This window comes from Drosophila busckii, chromosome 2L (assembly GCF_011750605.1).
Source record: "Drosophila busckii strain San Diego stock center, stock number 13000-0081.31 chromosome 2L, ASM1175060v1, whole genome shotgun sequence".
In the NCBI taxonomy this organism is placed as follows: Eukaryota; Metazoa; Arthropoda; class Insecta; order Diptera; family Drosophilidae; genus Drosophila; species Drosophila busckii.
In genome coordinates, this window is record NC_046604.1 from 13,012,608 (window position 1) to 13,029,303 (window position 16,696).

At 31.1% G+C, this 16,696-nt stretch overlaps 1 protein-coding gene across 1 annotated transcript in view; it reads right to left on the reverse strand.

Annotated features, from left to right (window-relative positions):
- The window catches only part of LOC108607865 (CUGBP Elav-like family member 2), a 69,423-nt gene extending 67,238 nt beyond the window's left edge, over positions 1 to 2,185 (reverse strand). Inside the window, exon 1 of the mRNA XM_033294974.1 lies at positions 1,379 to 2,185. Coding sequence (XP_033150865.1) covers positions 1,379 to 2,109 — 731 coding nt within the window. The 5' untranslated portion in view covers positions 2,110 to 2,185. The remainder of the gene's footprint in view (positions 1 to 1,378) is intronic.
- Positions 2,186 to 16,696: the final 14,511 nt, after the last annotated feature.

A 16,696-nucleotide genomic window follows, 5' to 3' on the forward strand; every position in this document is an offset into this window, starting at 1 on the left:
ATTACTGCGTAGCTCGCATTCCAGAATGTGCGTATGTCACTGCGCAGCCCCAACTTATGTTAGCTTAATGTATATGTATGTACAAGTGTGTTTTATTGCGTAGCTCGCATTTTAGAATGTGCGTATGTCACTGCGCAGCTGCAGCTGGCCTACCACAATGTATGTATGTTTATGTTATTGTTATTGCGTAGCTCGCATTCCAGAATGTACATCTGTATGTGCATGCTGTTAGCTCGCATAACCCAATGTATGTATGTAATGCATTGTTATTGCGTAGCTGCATTAGGGCCCTTTGTATATGATATATATGTATTTGGTATGTGCAGGCAGCTTGCCTACCACAATATACATAAAATAATAATACATATAATAAATGCAAAGCTGCAGAAATAGTAAAACAATTTCTTAAAGATAAATTAGAAAATGCTGCCTAAATATATTTTCGCTATATTTACATAAAATAAATAAATTAAATATTTTTGTATAATATAACAAATGCAAAGCTGCATAAATATTAAAAAAATTTCTTAAAAAATGCTGCCTAAAAATATTTGCCCTATATCTACATAAAATAAATAAGTAGTGATTACTAACAATAATAAATAAATTGCTTAAAAGCTAAATAAAAAATTTGTTATAATAAAATATATATAAAAAAAAATATATATACAAATAAAAATATATATAAAAATATATAAACAATAAATATATAAAAATTAATATATAAAAAAATATAAATAATTTACTTAAAAACAATGAATTTTTTTTAATGTAAATCAAAAAAATGTATAAAAATAATCAACTATAGTACAAGAAAGCTTAAAAATATACACATAAAATTTATCCTGAAGTATGCATACAGAACTAAAATTGTCGAACTGCAACGTAAATTAAAAAATTTGTTATAAAAAATATACATAAAAATATAATATAGTAAATAAATATAATAAAAAAAGCTGCAGATTTTATAAATAAATTTCTTAAAAATAAATAAAAATTTGTAAGTAAACAAAAATAAATGTTTAAATAAATAAAAATTAATGTTAAAAAGAGACACAAATAGACACATCAAACACGTATTTAAAAATTGCTTAAAGCTAATTAGCTGACTTAAATTCATACGCTTGGCAAAAAAAAATATTACGCATACGTAGCGTACGCTCAATATCAAAACATACACAACACAACATGACAAACATTTAGCTGTCTGCTTAGTTAATGAATTAAATGGGCGCAGATAAACATGAAATTTTGAATAATACATGCAACATATTGTAGATGTGTTTAATTAGTTAATGTGTTAAAATTATAAACAAGTTGATGTTGCGCTGGTTTTTTTTGTATTTGTTTAAGCTGTGGGCATTGCTAGCACACTCACCTATCCCTCAGGCAAATTTTGTACTCTTGCTGCGAGTCATGGTCGCTATCAACATAAATTTGTTGTTGCTGCTGCTGCTGTTGATGTTGTTGCTGCATGTTGATGAGCTGCTTGTGAAAAAGTTCCTGCTGTGTGTGCAACAACTCTTGATGATGATCCTGCAGCGCAGCCAAATGTGATAACTGTTGCTGATATGCAGATTGCGATTGCTGTTGCTGATGTTGTTGCTGTGCTGCTGTTGGCGATAGCGTACGCAGCGGCCTTTGATATGGATGATGATAATGCGCATGATGATGTCGAGCTGTGGGCATGTGACTTGCTTGCTGTTGTTGTTGCTGCTGTCGCTGCTGCTGTTGCTGTTGTATATTATGTCTGCTGCGCTTGTGACTCAACAATGTTGTGGTCATTGACATGCCAATCTTTGTATCAACTTCAGCTAAACCAAATTCCAGCTCTGCCTGCGCTTGTTGCTCATACGCATGTTGCGCCTGTTGCAAACGCTCACGTTCGTTGCGCGGCGAGTTTGCCAATTGCTCAGCGGGCGGCTCAATTTCAACAGCAGAATAATCATAATCCAATTGATGCTGACGCGGCGGATGATGCACATTATTGTTAAGCAGCGCTGCCTTCTGCGCTGCATTTGCAGCGACCACATTGTTGACGGTAGCAGCACCAGTGCCAGGTGTTGCTTTGGCTATTTTACCCGCCAGCGCGTCCAGCGAACTGAGCATTGTTGCTTCACAATAAACTAAGCTGCATACACAAATTTAATTCTTTTAGATTTATATGTTAAAACGACGCTTTAAAAATTTTATATTTTGAGTCAGCAGCGGTTTTTTTTTAATTAACTTTGCCTGAGGGATTGCATAAAATTAAATTAGTAATAAGCTTATATAAATAAATGTTATAGTTAGTAAGTTAGTGGCGCGCTGACCTTGTACACACACACACACACGCACACACACACACATATAAAGCAGTTGTTTCTCATACATTTTTTAGCTTTAAAGTGTCGCTACTTTTGCTTTTGTCTTCTCAACAACGCGACGACTCCTAACACTGCTGCTGCTTATGTATGTCATATGCATTGTCCTTTAGTCCTTTAGTCCTGTCTGTGTATGTGTCTCTGTTTGCTTTGCATTTGTGTTTATTTTGTAGCTTAGGTCAGCTACATTTCACTTAAGCCTTGGCACAGCTACAAAATGCTAACGCACACACACACACAAGCACACACACACACACACACTTATGCATTGGGCTTGAAGTGCGCCCACTTCTCTGCCTAGTGTGTGGTTGTAAAATGCAAACACTTGAGCGCGCGCCCAGCCATTGAATGTGCCAGCAATACGTCCAAGTGCTACCTACGCTCAGCTCTAGCCTCACTTTTAGCAGCAGCCTCTCTCTCTCTCTCTCTCTATTTCTCTCACTGCCTCAAAATTTGTGCATTGCTTAAAAGTTTTCCCTTTTTTATTTGCTTTTTGGGCAAGCAGCTTACGTTTGATTGAAAGCACCACAAGCTACAATGAAAACCAATCAGCTCAAATTATTGTTACCCAGCCACGCCCCCAACGCCGCCTCTAGCTTTATGCACAATGTGCTTTTTGAGCATAAAGCATTTTTAGTTTTTAGACTGTAAGCAACATTTTTGGCTTTTTAATAATTGAAAGCTGTAGCTTAGCCTGGGATAAGAGCAAAAAGAACAGATGATAGCTCAAATCGCATAAAAGCGGCAATTGCTGCAGCTTTTGGGCATAAAATATGCTTGAAGCATTTAAGCTAAACATTTTAACTAAAATTTTGTTACAAAAAGTAAAGAGTGTAATATGCGTATAATAAAATTAAATTAGTAGAACAGCCTAATATTTATAAATATGTAAAAAAGCAAAACTTAAGTCTTAAATTCTTTAATTTTTATAATAAATTTCCTATGAAATTAAACTAGGTAAGCAGCTTAATATTTTAAAAATATATGAAAAAAAAGCAAAAGTAAAGACTTAATTATTTGAATTATTTTTTATATTCATTTTGTTAATTTTTTGCTACAATTTTATAATGAAATTAAAATAAAAAATTTTCTTTTAGCTTATATAATACTTAGAAATTTGTAATAAAAACGAAAAAGTAAAGACTTAATTATTTGAATTGTTTATATTCATTTTGTTAATTTTTGCAATAAATATATATAATTTATATTAAAATTAAACTAGCAAAACAGCTTAATATTTAAAAATACTTAAAAAAAAGCAAAAGTAAAGACTTAATTATTTGAATTTTTTATATTAATTTTGCTACAATTTTATAACTATCAGAAACGCTTGAAGAATATTTTAAAATTTATATAAAAAAAGGAAAAAATAAAGAAGTTAGTTTTCATAATTTTTTATATTAGTTTTAAAAATTTTTTGCTACAATTTTGTGCAACATTATATGAAAAAATAAGCTTAATATATTATAAAAATTAAAATAATAAAATAGCTGCAATTATATTTCAAAATATATAAACAAAGAGCAAGTGTAGTGCTAAAAAAATTAATTTATAAATTTAATTTATCATATATGAGTTTTAATAATTTTTGTAATATTTTGTACACATTTCTAACAATTTAATATTAATATTTTCTTTAGAGTCATAAAGCCAAACGAAGCTAAGCGCCTAATTAAAAATTAGCAAGCTGCGCTTATTATGCTAGAGAGCTAATTAAGCACAGCCGCCTTAACATTAACAATAAATCAGTAGATTTTATAATGCAACATGTCTAAATGTTGTGCTGGCTGTTAGTTCTGATAAATTTATTTCTTCATGCACATGCTGGGCAAGCATCCTGCGCAAATCTGCAACTTGGCTCAATACCGGTCTGCCCATATGTGGAATTGTCTGTCATGCGCCTGAGCGCACATATGGACGCCTATAATAGGACTGCTAAATAATTGCCACTAGCGCGCAAGGTGTAATATAGCAATTGCATTGCCAGGATGTTTGCCAAGGCATGACGCCAGGAAACTATTTAATATATAAGAAGCCAAATGGCGCACACTACAGTGCCAAGCATACCCCATAACTATATGGAGAAAGAGAAGAGACGAAAAGGCAGAGCCTATGAGATGAAAAATAGCTAGCGTGTTTATGCAGAAATGCGCGCGTGAAATCTGCAAAGAGATTAAAATCTTGTTAAAGGCAAATTCTTAGCTAATTCAAGCGCAATTTCCTTAGCAGGACACACACATACAGCACAACTACTAAAGTTGCAAAAACAGTGTAGATACACACACATAGACACAGACCCTTAAGTGTATGTGCCTGGCTCTGCTGGTTGGTTAAATTTACACAGCGCATTCAAGTTGACTTTTATATGTCAAACAACAAACAGCAAAGCAAACCCAAGCAAACCACCCACTCCCACCCACTTTATATGTTTGTCTAGCATGCTTTGCATGCAATTGAAAGAAACAGCGCCAGCCAAGCAGCAAGTGCATAGATACTAACATAGATACTAAACAAACATTGTAGTTTAGATACTTGCAACAATTTGTTGCAGCCACTGAGCATGTCAGCAATCACAGGTGTCTGCATATAGCTGCTGCTGCTTGCAGCTTGCGGTCAAGTTGCAACAACAACAACAACAAAAGTTGCATTCAATGCAAAGCCATTGAAAAGCGCTTCATGCTAAAGCTTCAACACTCAAGTATGCCAGCGAGCTCTGCTTTGCTGCAGCTGCAGCCAGCGCATGTTTGATTGATTGATTGAGTGCTTAGATATATAAGTTGCCAATAGCCACAAGAGTGGCCAATGCATTGCGCAAACATTTAGCCAAAAGCCGTAGTACTAACCACCAAGTTTGCTTATTAATCTAAAAGCTTTTAATAAGCAAAATGCATTGCCTACTTAGCAGCGCTTTTTAATTAAGAAATTGTGCATTTAGTTTGGCGTGCTTTTAATTAGTTTAACTTATATTTTAAGGCATACAATTTAACACAAAAATTTTATAAACATTATTAATTATTGTTTATATGAACTCAAAGTCTTTGCAGCTTAAGCAAATAAAGTAGAAAAAGATTTAGCTAAGAACAATTTATAAAAAATATTAAGCAATTTATTTTTTATAGTTGTTCAACTCTGAATGAAGTAGTAAAAAATATTTAATAAATAGCAAACAATTTATTTTTCAAAGTTATTAAAGTTTATAAAATTCATTTGTTTAATTTCTGTTTAATACTTATAATCAAAGAAATTATTTAAAGCAACAGATTTTAGCCAGCAGAATTTTGTTACCAGCTGAATGAAGTAGTAAAAAATATTTAATAAATAGCAAACAATTTATTTTTCAAAGTTATTAAAGTTTATAAAATTCATTTGTTTAATTCCTGTTTGATACAATCAAAGAAATTAAGCAACAGATTTTAACAGCAGAATTTTGTAACTAGCTGAATAAATTAATAGAAATATTTAATAATTATTTTCTGCAGATTTAAATTTAAGCAAAAGAAAAATAATGCAATTAAGCATTTAGTACAGCGAGTTATTAATTATATAAACTCATTGATGGCTTGTATAATTAATTATTATGTTAGCCAATAATTTGCAATACAAAAAATTTAAAAACTTTGGCTGCACTGCTCGCACCACTTTTTGCTTTAATTTCAAGCAGTCAGCAGAATAAAAACAATGCCATATATTTCTCAGCGGCTTAATGCGCTAGCAAAACTATGCCAAGTCCCACAACTTAATTAGGCAAACGCAGAAAAGCGCGCAGAAGAAGCAAAAAAAAAAACATTACAAAGCAGCAGCAGAGACACAAAAAAAATAAAGACAACTAATTACATTAAAGCAAAACCCCGTTTGAGACAGAAGCCTGTGGCAAAGAGCTTGCTGCTTGTCTTTTCACACACACAACAGCCCCAGACGTCAGCTTTTTGTTAGTTGCTTGGTTTCTATATTTTTTCTCCTTTTTTTTGTTAATTTTTTTTCATTAGTCAGCAAAGCTGTCGCATAATAGAATTTCAAAAGGCTTTAAAACTAGACTGGCTGCTATGTTATCAAAATGCTGCTGACTGAATAGCGTTGGGAAAGAGAGCAAAAGAAAAAATAAATTTAGTCGGAAATGCGCGAGCGCAAAAGCTGCAAAAAAAGAAGCAGAAAATTTAAAGCACGTCAAAAGACAAAACAAAAAAAAAAAATGAAATCCTTTGTGAAATAAATAAAGTGAAATGTGTTTGAAAAAATGAAAAGCAGTAGTGGCAAAAAATAAAACGAAATTGATAAGCTAAGCGCAAATTGAAAACTATTGAAATGAGAAAAGTTTCAAGCGAAATGTGAAAAATGCTGGCAGCTTGTGATAAATTTAATAAATTGTATTAGAAATAAAATGCAGAGCAAACAAAAGAAATGCCAATTGGAAGTATTTATGAAATAAAGCAAGTATTTTATTGTTATAATAATTATGAAAGGCAAAGGGACCAAAAAATATTTCTTTAGTAGAATAATTCAGTAGAATTAATTAATAAGTAAAGCAGTTGCTAAAAAGCAATTAAAAATAATATAATTTAATTTGTTTTAATTTTTTAAAGTACAAAAATGATATAAAAAACACAATTTGGCAGCAAAAGTTGTAAAACTATAAAAAAAATATTTGCGTTGTATATAAAAAATGTAACACAAAAAACAAAGAAATAAAATAAATTACACCCAAATATGAAATTATTTTATACTAAAATTTAATATAATTTTAGACCAAGCCATAACTTATTTTTAGAATTAAAAAAACGGAAAACGTAATTTAATTTTTAAAAGTACAAAAGTTGTAAAAATATAAAAAATATTTCAGTTCATATAAAAAATTGAACACAAAGAAATAAAATATTTTAAAACGCAAATATAAAATTAATTTAAACTAATATTGAACAACAGATTAAACAGAAAGAATAAAATAAAATATAAATAAAGTAATACTCAAATATAAAATAATTTTAAACTAAAATTAAACATTTGAATAATTTATTAGCCAGCTTAGAGGCAGAAAATATTAAACAGAGTCATAAGTATAAATTATTAAATTCTGCTATGCTAGCAATATATATTTGCTCTACTCTCACTCGCTCTGTCTGTCTCTTTCACTCGTACTTTGAACTAACAATGTGTGTGTTTGTGTGTGTGCATGTCAAATTTGGCTGTAAGCCTCAATTACAATTGAGTTTTGCATTTAGTGCTTGACCAGCACTAAATCAAACGAAGCATACAACATTTACCAAAATTGTCTTTAGCTCAAGCCTGGAGGCTAAGTTCACACACACACACACATGCACACAGGCACACTTACATGTATATGAAACACACATAAATTATCAGCTGACAGTTTAATAAATAATGCAAAGCTAAGGCAAAATTATGATTAATTCAAGTGCCAAAAACAAGCAAGAGACAAAATTTTGTCAACTAGACAGAAATTGAGGCTAATTAGTAGTTGTTAGCCAAGCTTATGAGCAAAGTGTTTGCAATTATTATTATTATATATTGTTGCTAGAGCTACATGAAAATACACTTTTAGTTTAAAGCACTTGCGCTATTGATTTTTGCTACCCGCCGCCACCCAAAACGCAAAGTGAATGAATTATATATAATGCGCATACGCCACGTGTGCCGCCAGCTGTGTATAGAACTAAATAATTTATAAAGCACTAAAAAACATGACGACAACACACACACACACACACACACACACACTGAGTTTTAAAACAAGAGACTGAGCTTCTAGAAATTAAATATAGTCAGCGATGCGATTTTTATTGTCAAGGCATTCCCACTAATGGCTGACACTGCTCTAAATCTGGCACATAAAACGTAGCCCACAATAACAACAACAACAACAACGCGTTGCTCTGCTCCAAGGACGCGCAGCAAAAAGCAATTACTTCTTCTTCTTACTTGGCGCGCTTGTTGCTTCAGCTCCCCAACAACAACAACAAGTTTCGCAAAATATAAAAAAGAAAGTTTGGTGGCCCTGGCAGCAGTTCATGCTACACTTGCTGCTGCTGCTGGTGCTTCTCGCTCTGGCCCAAGTCAACTGTCAATATTTTACTTTAAGACAGCGACCACATCATTGCTATAAATTTACTTTTACTTCGTGTCTTAGTCTTAGCGCTGGACCAACAAACAAGCAACAACAACAACAACAATAGTAAAGAAAACAAATTGTGGCTGCCGTTTCTGTTGAATTTGGGCTGCTGGTAAACTGTTGCTATTAACTGTTATACCAATTTATATTAAATTTAGTTAGAAAAAAAAAAACAATTTAATTTTAGATTTTATGCAAAATTATTGCAAGCTTTCAAAAATAAGACATAATTAAGTATTGAAGTATAAATAAAAAAAAGTTTATGCTAAGCAGCAAATACGCTTTCACATTAAATAAGAGTAGAATATTTGCTAAATTGTTTAAACGATTGAATTTGAAATGAATATTGTAAATATAAATTGGTTAGAGCAAGAAATTTAATTTTTAAAATTAAAAATTAATAGAATAAGCAATTAATAAGACAAAAATGTTTAAATAAAGTATAAACAGATTAAAATTTAGAATTTAAATTACAGAAATATAAAAAGTCAAATTGAAAAGATAGAAAATACAAAGGTTAAAAATAAGGAAAACAAAGTAAACAAGAATATAATAAAAATTGATAAGATTAGGAACAAACAAAACAAATTAAACACTAGCACAATCATTTAAATGAATTAATGATTTTATATGTAAAATTAAAAATTATTAAAAACAAAATAGAGACAAAAAATAAATGCAAGCAAAATATGATTTAAATTTATATAAAAGGATGTCAAAAACTAACGAGAAAAATATGCTTCAATCTTTTATATTTTTACTATAACTAAATAATTTAAACTGCGTAATTTGTACAACAAATGCTTTTATAAATTTAGTTTTTAATTGCAACTGAAGCCTGATGTAAATTTATTTCAAAAGAGAGTTAGAATTATTTACTATAACTAAATAATTATTTAAATAATTTTAACTGGTGAATTTGTATAAAAATTTGCTTGCTGCTGATTTAAATTTCTGTCTTATTTATTTATTTATGTTTAAAAACATAAATTATTATATAATATTATTAAATTTGTATAAAAATTTGCTGTTATAAATTTGTATATTTAGTTGCAGCTGTGTCCTCAATTAATTTCACTGCTAAGCTAGAGATCAGTTACTTTTCATAGTAAGTAAGTGTAACTCAGTAACTCAGTGAGCAAGCAACTTTAATATAGTACAACAAGAGTAAATTGTGTTTTGGCTGCACAACACATGTTTCACTTGCAAAAGTTGTACTACACTTGAGTACGGCCCACCACCCCCCACTCACCACTACACGTTCGCCTTAGAGCTCAAGTCATTGCCAGCTGAGCGGCTCAGGCTTAAATTTTGAGGTCAACTTGGCAGCGTCTACAGCTTGAGCATAAATCTCTGAGTTGCTTGTACAGCAAAATAACAACAAGAAGTCGGAGCTTGCTAATCAAGGCATTAAGTGTGTTTACTGTTTATTTTATTAGACTTTAAGGCTTAATAGCTTACGCCCAGACGCTTTTGTTGAAACAATTGAATGCAATTTTTATTTAATTAAAAGTTAAGGCAAACGTTTAAATGATTTATGCCCAAAAAAAAAAACTAAACGCAAGTGGGAAGTGCACAAAAGTTGAAAACTTGACAAGCAACTCTTACTCTCATTAGCAAAAAACTTTGCTGCAGTACTTTGGGGCTAACCTTTCCTGGCGGTCAAAGCAGTAAAAAAAAAAAACGTAACGCCAAATATATGTATTAAAAAAAAAGTTTTTCGTTTAACTTTGCTGTCGCATACTTTTCAGCAGCTTGCCACGTGCTTTTTTTTTTTTGCAAGACTTTGTTGTTCGGCACTTTCTCAATTTCCGGCAATCCGAGTTGCAACTTTGGCGACGTGTCCAAGTTGCAACAACTGCTGTTGCAATCGCTCTCTTTCGCACACTCTTGCGCTAATCTGTCAGCAGTTCTTTAAAAAAAAAAAAAAAAAACTTTCTTTTCTGCACAAAATTTTACAGCTGGCGTATAATTTTTTTTGCTTGTCTGTGTAACTGCTTATCATTATTATTATTATTATTATAGTTGTTGTTTGGCTTGCGACTTGTTTGTGTTTTGATCAACGCCGCATGGCTGATGAACTAGCAAAGAGTGAGAGCAAAGTCAAGATTCAAGCCAAGGTTGCCTGATTGGACACAAACTGTCAGACCAAACTGTAGATTGTAGACTTGTTTACGCCGCTTGCATTCAAACAAAAAATTAGCTACTACAAAACTTTGCTTGCGGTAAGTTATTTTTATGATTTTTGAACACAAAGCATAATAAACTTTTTTTACAGCTAAAACTAAATTCAAAATAGTAAATGTAAGTAAAACTCAAGTACAAACCCATTCGACTTAGATATGCACTTTAACATATTTAATTATGTACATAAGAATTCATAGCTGCAACCATTTGTAGTTCCAAGAATTAATTTATGTAAAATTAATAAAGATGCAAACAACTCTAATTTAAAATAAACCTTCCGCATTTGTATACGTTAAAGAGTATAAAGCTATGAAGCGATGTTTTTTTAAATGCTTTTCATCGCACTCCAACTTAAATTGTTATCCATTAAATATATATTGTAGAATTAATAATTCTTAAAAGGAACAGTTACTCAGAAACATAATTTATGAGCGCTCGATAGGAGACAACTTAAAGATATTCACACAAATTGCCACTTTTTATTATTTAAGTAAATATCGTTCATCCACTGTTTGGTAAATAATAAATTTAAAAACAAAAAAAAGTATAAAGCTTATATATTAAAATATTTAGTAACATAATTATTTTTATATAGAATTTTTTGAACAAGAAAAATGAAAAGTAAATTATTTTAACCAAATATGCTTAATTTTATAATTTTTTTCCCCACAATTTGTATTTATAAAACAATTTTTAAACAGTCATAGCATCTATTGCTATAATGCCGAAATTTTAGCCTATAAGAGCGACTTTGGATTTTTTTTATGGTTATTTTGAATATTTTGTATTTTTAATTGGCATAAATCTTTTTGACAATTATTTTTATACAGAATTTTTTTATCAAGAAAAATATATAAGAAATTATTTTAACTTGATTTTATAACTGTTTTTCCCACAATTTGTATTTATAAAACAAATTTTAAATAGACATAGCATCTATTGCGTATAATCCCAAAATTTTAATTTATATTTTTTTATTTATATAGTTATTTGGTATATTTTCTAATTATTTTGTATATTTATTTGGCATAAATCTTTTTGGCAATTATTTTTATAGTAGAAGAAAAAATATAGCAGCCTATTTTGCAAGCATGTAAATAGCATTAAATTAAAAAAAATGTATAAATTGTGCTTTTATTTTTTGTATATATCATGTCAAAATTTGTCTAATTTATTTAGGCACAAAATAGCAACGTAAGCCACAACGTGTACACCTCTTGATTAAGTTTTGTTTTTATAGCTAACATAACAGTGTCAATAGGTTGACAATTTTCCCACTCACTCACTCTACTATTTATATTTACACAGTGTCATGCATTTTTACGAGGCATTTGAGATTTGCATACACACACACACACACACACACAACAATTGCACGCACACCCAAACAAAAAATACAAACTGGTATTTTTCATGAATGAGTCTGCAGCATTTTATAGTTAGATAAGAGCAAATAAATATAAATTATTGCAGACAAGCCCACACCAGCCCAGGCAGGCAGTTGCTTAAATAGTGTCTGTTGTTATTTTTCATTTATTTACAAACAAACAAATAGAACAGCAAAAATAAGGCAGGCACAAATTAAAAGAATTTATGTATAAATTGTAAAATTTTTGTTGTTATTGTGCATTTTGTGCTCTCACTCACACACTCAAGCCTACGTTTGTGGCTATTTGAAAAATGTTCATGTTGCATGCCTCCCCCTCCCACTCAACATGCTGTTGTTATTTGTTCGTGCACACACACACACACACGCAGTTCATATATATTCTCACTGCTGTTGCTGATACTAGGCAAGCAATAAATATTGGCATATGAAAATTGCATATGAAATTTTTGTGCCAAATACGCTGCTCGTTTTACTAATTTTACGCTCTCGTTCGTTCTGTGTCTTTGCTTGTTTGCAATATTGTTTTGAGCAGCAGTCAATTAGCTATAGGTTGACACACAATCAATTAGGAACTAAATTCAAATTCAAATTGAAATTGATATTCGAAGATAAAATACAGAGCAGAGTACAGAGCTCAATGAACTTTTCGTTGGGCATAAATTGAAAGTCATTTGTTGTTCATTTCATTAAAGAGTTTTAATGAACATTTAATTGCTGAAAGTTTTAGTTGCTAACTTTCTAAAATAAAATATCAAATTTGCCTGAAGTGATTTCTTCAGCTTAAGCCAAAGGAAACTGCTTTAAATTTTTAAAATTATACTTGAGCTTATAATTAACTGTTCTAATATGATCTAATTATTTTTTTAAATTATCATTTTCTACTACTCCAAGCTGTTCTAAAATAATTCATTACTTTAAATTATTCTTGTGCTAAATTTCATGTTCTAAAATATTTTATGCCCAATTATTGTTTTTAATATTTTGTTACAGACGCAGTAACTAAATGTTCTTAGACTCAAAGCAAATTAGCAGAATAATTGCTTGACTTTATAATTAAATTAGCTAACAAAATTGTAAAAAATAATTGATTACTTCAAATTATGCTTGAGCTATAATTAAATTTTCTAAAATATTTTAAGCACCATTATTGTTTTTAATATAATTGTTGACGCTATAATTTTATGTTCTAAATCTAAATTTTTAATATTCAAAAATTATAAATAAGCCACATAATTTTATTTAATTATGCTTGAGTATATAATTAAATATTCGACTATTTCAAGCTGCTCTAAATTGATTTTTGTACATATCCTTGAGCTATAATTAAATGTTCTAAAAATATTATTAATTTAATATAAACGCTGAGTCTAAAAATCAAAGCAAATTAACCTGCATAAAATTTCTTGTCTTTATAATTAAATTAACATACTAACAAAATAGCAAAAATATTCAATTTTGCTGCATTAACCTTAACCCGAATGCTTTGAAAACAATTAACTCCAAAAAATTGTTTGGGGGCGTCTTTAACCTCAATTATTTTACGACTTCCTGACTTACACCTGACGAACGGTGCGCTGTGTGCAGCTTACGACGTGTCCAAACCAATTAACACATTGTCCACTATTTTAATATGCCCCCAACCCCCCAACAACAAACTCAGTTGCCAGTTGAGCTGCCAAAAGCACTTAAACTACTATTTGGGCTTACAACTTTGAATGGTCAAAACTGAAACTTGCGTGCCACAAAGCAACAACACAAACTTAACTTTTTAATACTCTGGTGAGTAAGCCAGCCAGCCAGCCCGCCCAGGTGAGTGCTATAGGGGGGAGTTTATATTTATATGCCGCATGCACGCAGCTAAACATTTGGCTTGGCCACTCGCTGCTATTTTATTTGTGCTAAGCCCATTTGCTAATTAATATCAAATAACCATTTGTTTCAACGCTAAAACAACTAAATTTGTTTTTCTGTGTATCAATTTCGGTGTTTGCTTTTTGGCTTTGTGAGATTTGTGCGCGCGCTTTTAATGACTTCAGCAAGTTCAAGTCCGAGACTTGGACATTGCGTGTGCGGTGCGCACACAGGTGAGTTGGGAGCTTGGAGACATGACCATGTCAGCAATCGTTTAGGCCAACGCACGCAAAAATATTTTGCTGCGAAAGTAAAATTAATGAGATTCGGCTGAACGTTTTTATTAATTTATACGTATGCGTAATAAAATATATGTGTATACGTTATGTATGTTTTATTGCACATGCGACGCGTGCTTTGCATTATTGAGCAATTAAATACTAATTAAAGCGTAATGTGCGCCCGAACGAATCTACAAGCAATAAAAATCATTAATTAGCAGCTGCTCTTCCAGCACTCGAAGCAGTTATGTGGGGTTGGGCTGGCTTTGCTTTAAGATTTGTGCTTAAGGTAAAAAATAGTTGCAAGTGCTCAAGCAAATAAACTCAATTTTTTTCAATGGAATATTTTACTTTATTTTCTAAAATATTTTAAAAGAATATAAAGCCTTTTTTCATATATTTTAAAAGAATTTCTTGCTATATTTTTTCGTATATTTTAAAAGAATTTCTTGCTATATTTTTCCAAATATTTTAAAAGAATTTCTTGTTATATTTTAAAAGAATTTCTTGCTTTATTATTCTAAATATTTTAATAGAATTTCTTGCTATATATTTTCGTATATTTTAAATGAATTTCTTGTTATATTTTTTCGTATATTTTAAATAAATTTCTTGCTATTTTATTTTATTATTTATAAATAGTCAAATATTTAAGCTTTTCAATACATTTGCTCATTGACTGTTAATAAAGTTGCCTCAGCTTATTTACGCTTAATCGCTGCTGACGCAAAAAATAATAACAATAAAAAATAGCTAACGAACTGCATGACAATGTCAAATTTTGGGCGCAACAAACGATAAATTTTGCGCGCATACAGAAAAAAAATTGACAACATCAAATTGATGGGCAGACAACAATGAGTGACAAGCAAGAGAGAGAGAGAGAGAGGAGCACAATTTGCAGATAACATTTAAAAAAATATAAAAAACTGAGCCAAAGCAAACGCACAGTTGCGACATCGCGTGTCAGTAAAGATTATGATAGCATATATATATATATATATAACGTAACAAATTGAACATAGCTGGCACAATTCTGACTGACATGTCAACACAGCAGCAGAGAACAGAACAGAGCAAAGCAAATTTATATAGAAAAAAATAAACTTGCATATGAATTTTTTATCAGCAAACAAACAGGTCAATGGAAATGAATGACAATTGACAATGCACACACACACACACATGCACTTATTGTCAAAGCTTATTGCATTTAAAAATAACAACTGAGCGCTATAAAAGTTGCAACAACTGTACTTTAGTTTTGTAGCAAGTTCAATGAGCAGCTACAGCGTTGAGTTGAGCTTAATTAGCGTCTGATATAGCTTTGGATAAAGTCGAGTGGCATGCTAAGTACCCAGACAAGTGCTTAACTGACTGCAGCTTGTTTGTGGTATGCGCCAGACGTATAAGCAGCTAACTCACTCACTCTCTCTCTCTCTCTCTCTATTGAGAGCGAGTTGCGCGTATGCAAATCACAACGGAGCAATTAATGTGTCCAACTAGTCTAGCCAGTCGAAATTGCTGCGCGCTGTGGCTAATTTGATATTTAAAGCTGCCCTGTCGCTGCTTAGAAAGTTGATTTTATTAGCTGCAGCGCTGCTCTATTGATTAAAAGCTAAAATAGAAACAGCAAAGATTAAATGTTTATATTAAATAATTTTTTAAGCTGCCTATTGACATAACAAAAACCTAACTTATGCTTTTAAGTAATTTAATTTAATTTTTTTTTGTATTAATAGCTTGTTTGTTTATTGTTTATAGCCGTTTAAAGTATGTACTTGATTAGTTATGTTGCCTGCGCTTAATTGTAGGCAACATTTTTTTCTCACTTCAGACAGCAGCTTTGCATTTCACTAAAATAATTATAAATTGAAATTTATGTGCACACACATACAAGATAAGCCACAGCAGCTTTAAAAATAAAGCACAAGCTGCTGCTTTGTTTAAAAATAATACAGACCAACGCAAAAACAATAAAATTGCTTCACAATATTTTGTGCCACACACACGCAAACAAAGCGCTATTGATGCACGTACTGAGAGATAAGTGTGCATATTTCTTTTTTCGCTACGCTTGCTTGTTAATTCGTGTGTAATAGACAAATGTGACCAAAACAAACAAACCGAAAAAAAAGGTCAAACGCAGCTAAGCAAAACAGCAAAGCGAAAACAAAAGTAAAAATGCTGCAAAAGTATTTTTCCACCTTTTGTTCTACATATATTTGTGTGATGTGCTGTCGGTTTTTGCTTATCACAGTAAACTCGAAAAAGGGTTTTTATTTTTCTTGCATGACTTTGACCAAAGCGTGTGGCCTTTTGTTTTTAACCCGTCTGTGTATTTCACCTGTGTGTGGCTCTAAATATTAACAGACATTTCATTTTGTTTTATTTCACTAACCTACGTCGGTTCGCACGCAAAGTGTTAAATTGAATTAAGTCTGCAAAATGTAGAGATTTTCTTTTGTGTGCTGAATTGAATTTAATTTGAAGTTTTGCT